The sequence below is a fragment of the Egretta garzetta genome, unplaced genomic scaffold (assembly GCF_000687185.1).
Source record: "Egretta garzetta isolate BGI_Z169 unplaced genomic scaffold, ASM68718v1 scaffold24, whole genome shotgun sequence".
NCBI lineage: Eukaryota > Metazoa > Chordata > Aves > Pelecaniformes > Ardeidae > Egretta > Egretta garzetta.
In genome coordinates this window covers 1,510,517-1,515,082 of record NW_009259494.1, presented here as the reverse complement: position 1 = coordinate 1,515,082, position 4,566 = coordinate 1,510,517, and the positions used below count along the sequence as shown (strand labels likewise).

The 4,566-nt window shown below is 49.2% G+C and overlaps 1 protein-coding gene across 1 annotated transcript in view; it reads left to right on the top strand.

Annotated features, from left to right (window-relative positions):
- Positions 1-4,566, top strand: part of MYH7B (myosin heavy chain 7B) — a 28,748-nt gene that overhangs the window by 10,099 nt on the left and 14,083 nt on the right. Inside the window, exons 11-16 of the mRNA XM_009637387.1 lie at positions 361-499; positions 1,753-1,871; positions 2,691-2,840; positions 3,177-3,347; positions 4,068-4,247; positions 4,335-4,467. Coding sequence (XP_009635682.1) covers positions 361-499; positions 1,753-1,871; positions 2,691-2,840; positions 3,177-3,347; positions 4,068-4,247; positions 4,335-4,467 — 892 coding nt within the window. The remainder of the gene's footprint in view (positions 1-360; positions 500-1,752; positions 1,872-2,690; positions 2,841-3,176; positions 3,348-4,067; positions 4,248-4,334; positions 4,468-4,566) is intronic.

Genomic DNA, 4,566 nt, shown 5'->3' with positions numbered 1-4,566 from the left:
AGTGACTCTGCTCTCCATCAACAGCCTCCTCCAGGCAGAGAAGAGAGAGCACTTCCCTGCATTAGGAAGGGCCTGTAGCACATAAGCACTTTCCATGGCTCCTGTGAGAAGATACCTCAGCTCAGAAAGCTTCCTTCTTGTGGATGCTGGGCTAGTCCATTTGCTTTCAAATAGATCTGGTGGGAGCTGGGCTCACATTCAAAATCCTGTGGACAGAATTCCTTGGCTAGGTGGCCGCCAGATAGAGCACCCTGCCCAGAGTCCCAGGACAGGGAGAGTGCCTTAAGAGACAGTGGGAGGACCAACCCTCACCTCAGAATGGTGATTTTGTTCTATCTATTTTACTTTGTCTCTCCTCAGCACGCCATGGACATCTTGGGTTTCAGCAATGATGAGAAATATGGCTCCTATAAAATAGTGGGCGCTATCATGCACTTCGGCAACATGAAGTTCAAGCAAAAGCAGCGAGAAGAGCAGGCAGAGGCTGATGGCACTGAAAGTGAGTTTGGCTCCATGCTGCCAGATCTGCCCAGCCTGGGCTGGGTGTGCAATTTCCTCCAAGGGCAGACAGTGATAACTTCCCTGGCCTGGTCTGTGAAGGTCAGTGATCATGATCCCAAGCGACCAAACTGTCTTAGGACCTGCTGTAGGTGCACGAAGGGGCTTGTCCTTGAGCAGGCATATTTAGAAAAGCCTTTCCTTCAAGCACTAGGTGATCTCATCTGCGTCAGACTTGCCTCAGCATCATCACATGCTGTCACACACTGGCTGTGCTTCACCCTGTTCAGTCTTCTCCTGCCCTTCATCACCTCTTCCCTTGCAGTTCATTAGACAGCCTTCCAGAGCAGGTCAACCACAGAATATGAGCCAGGCCACCATCAGGACTGCAAGGACCTGCTCAAGTCACAGCCTCCTGAAGAGCAGTTAGAGTAGGATACAGTCACCTGTCTAATACTTCTTGTTTGTTGCTTAGGAAAATCCAGTGCAAATCATAGATCGAAGAGAATAGTCAGGCTGCAGAGCAAACCTGAAAATTCAGAAAAGTCAGAGCTCAAATATTTTCTATTGCTTTTGCACTGCTGCGTTATGCCTGGCTCCTGGGCAAAATGGAGCAAGCTTGAAGGAGAGGGTGACTTTGGAGCTTGTGGAAGGACGAGAAGGGGGAGCCCTATCACTTAACTGGAAGGCTCAAGCAGTAACTATACATCAGCTGAGGCAAGGATCCAGCAGAAATGACCTCCTGGGTCAGACCTTGTCCTGCTAACATTCATGATGGAAGAGTTCTCCTTGCCTGAGGAATGTCAACACAGGATTCAGCTGCTACCTGGTAATTAAAGAAGATTAATTTTCTGGCTACAATCTGCTATTAGGAGTCTGTGAAAGATAATGAAGAAAATCACCTCTCTTCTGGTCAGTTTGAATTCACTGCATGGGAATTCAGGCTTCCACTGGAAAATGCATAGAGATCCCCAGATTAAGAAGACTCAAAAACCTGGTAAGGTGCAGCAGGTCTGCTATCACCATCTTCTCCAAACAGTAGCTTCTCAGGCAGGAGGTCCTAAAGGAGGACTTTAAAAGCATCATATGATATCCAAGATGGGAAACCACACTAGACACTGGAGGAGACTCTGGAGCAGGTAGAAAAACTAGTATAGTTAGCACTGAGCAGCAGAAGAGCTGGTAATTTTATTTTCTTTTTTTCCTTCTTGAGGCTTTCCCACTGGCTCCTCATGCCTTTGTACTGTTTCACAGGTGCTGACAAAGCTGCCTACCTCATGGGAATCAGCTCAGCTGACCTCATCAAGGGGTTGCTCCATCCTCGTGTGAAAGTGGGCAATGAGTACGTGACCAAAGGTCAGAACGTGGAACAGGTGAGTGTGGGGGGACTCAGGATCCCTGCTCCCACTGGTGTGTGACTCTGCAGGCGCGCCCATCATGTAGTGTTCTCTGCACAGGGCGACTGGGGCTTCAGTTCACTCTCTTGAGTTTAGGAGGAGACTCCAGAGCAGCATGAGGAGATGTATCCACAGTTACTGGCTTTTAGTGGCTGGGAAAATTGGTGGCAGAGCTGGCAGATGACTTTGGATGTTAACCAAGGCTGGAGGTTCAGTTCAGTATCTTTGAAATGTGGGTTGGATCACAGCCAGAAGAGGTCCAGTTTCTATGGATCTGCTTCAGAGACAGTCATGCTCCCATGAAGAGTTCAGCTGTAGGAAGTAGGAAACTCTTCTAAACACTCATCTAAAACTCATCGAAACTGATCTTGTGGGAGACTCAAACGTACCAAAAATGTATCTTTTGTCAGATTCCAACCACAGCACAGTTAGGAACCCAAACCTGGCCTGAATAGTGCAAGCAAGTCCTCGATTAAAATTCAAGAGGACCTTAGGAGCTGGTGTCTTATCCAAAGTGAGCTGTAGGCTCCTGCCATACAAGGCTTCTGAAGATATCACTTTAGACTGAATCTATATCCTAAGACCTTGAAGGCTAAGACCAGGCTAGGGACACAAGAACACACTTGTGAGCATGTGAAAACTGATCTTGAGGTATATACTGTGACCACAAACTCCCTGGATCTGTCTGTCCGTCCGTTGTGTGCCAAGAGGAGCTTTCTTCTTCAACCTCTAGCTCCTACAAAAGCAGGGAGAAGCATAAGTGCTCAGGACCTGCTCTCTGATTTGCTTTGGCAGGTTGTCTATGCTGTGGGAGCCCTGGCTAAAGCCACCTATGATCGCATGTTCAAGTGGCTGGTGACACGGATCAACAAGACCCTAGACACCAAGCTGGCCAGACAGTTCTTCATCGGAGTACTGGACATTGCAGGCTTCGAGATCTTTGACGTGAGTTCTGCAGGCACCCTGCAGTGGGTTTGGGGGAATGTTGTAGACAGCTCAGTCCTCCAGTGTCTGACAGCTATATCTCCTCCAAGAAAATGCTGGCCTTGATAATAAAAAGAGGTCTTGTCTGAATTAATTTCCCTGGAGCAAACAGGCAGCTCACAAGGACTGTTCTAACAATGTTGTGGACACAACTCCCACGATTCCTGGCTACCTACTGTAGGAGCAGTCCAGCTGAGCCTAGCAGAGTTCACTCTTCACACCCAGACAAAGCAGAAGAGTGAGTCCCTTCATGTCTGGAGCTCCTTCTTCTGACACAGGTTTATTTTGTTCTTGCAGTTCAACAGCTTTGAGCAGCTGTGCATCAACTTCACCAATGAGAAGCTGCAACAGTTCTTCAACCACCACATGTTTGTGCTGGAACAAGAAGAATACAAGAAGGAAGGCATTGAATGGGTCTTCATTGACTTTGGCCTGGACCTGCAGGCTTGCATCGACCTGATTGAGAAGGTAAAGCATGAGCCAGGGCACAGGAATGGTACTCTTGGTAGGTGGCTCATTTGTAAAGACTGAAACAGTGAGGGGTGCTGTGGTCTCAGAAATGAAATTATTCCCTCCCCAGTCAGTGTTAAGTACCCAGCTTCGTCTTCCCCACACTTACGGCTCAGAGCCTCCAGCCCATTGAGTCCTCCCTGACGCAGATTTTGACTTCATGAAACCACCAAAATTCTGTTCCTACCCACTGGTGAGCTACAAAGTCTGGTATGGCCTTTTCCTCTGGAGAACAGTGATCTCTGCCCCTTTTTTCCTACCCACTTGCTGTTCCTCAGTGCCTCTTACTCAAATACTTGCTGATTCAGAGCAGCTTGTGTAAAAGATTTCCACCATTGCATGGAGGAAACGCACCTTTTTTTTTTGGAAAGGAGAAAACCTGTCAAGATTCTGGAGAGGATCTCCCCTTCTCAACAATCTGAGGGACCTGGGCAAGCCCCCATGTCTTGCAGGCCTGGCCAGTCCCACTCTGACTGGCTGGAGGTCAGATGCAGCCTGGAATACACCAGTGATAACTTGCCCCATGGTCAATGTCTTGCATCATTTACCTGAATGAGGACAAGGTCTCCTGAGCCAAGCCTTGCCTCACCTTGCTCAGTGGCACAGAGACTCCCCCATTCTGGGATGGAACATGGCAACACTGAGCTCAGAACTCATTATACCACCTTCTCCCTGCAGCCGCTGGGAATCCTGTCCATCCTTGAAGAGGAGTGCATGTTCCCGAAAGCCTCCGACATGTCATTCAAAGCTAAGCTCTACGACAACCACAGTGGGAAGTCGCCCAACTTCCAGAAGCCCCGGCCAGATAAAAAGCGGAAATACGAGGCCCACTTCGAGCTGGTGCACTATGCCGGCGTGGTATGTCCCCTGTCAGCTCTCCCTCAGCATGCACACCTTCCCTTTTGCAGGGCTGTCCTTACCTTTTCCTCTCTCCCCTGGTGGCAGGTGCCATACAACATCGTTGGGTGGCTGGACAAGAACAAGGACCCCCTGAATGAGACAGTGGTGGCTGTCTTCCAAAAATCCCAAAACAAGCTCCTGGCCTCCCTCTATGAGAACTACGTGAGCTCTACCTCAGGTGAGGAACAGCCCCATCCCTTTGTTGACCTTGGTCTCTCCCTCCCTTTGCAGTCGAGCCTCCTTGCCCCCATGCCCAGCTGTTGGTGCAGCATTCCTG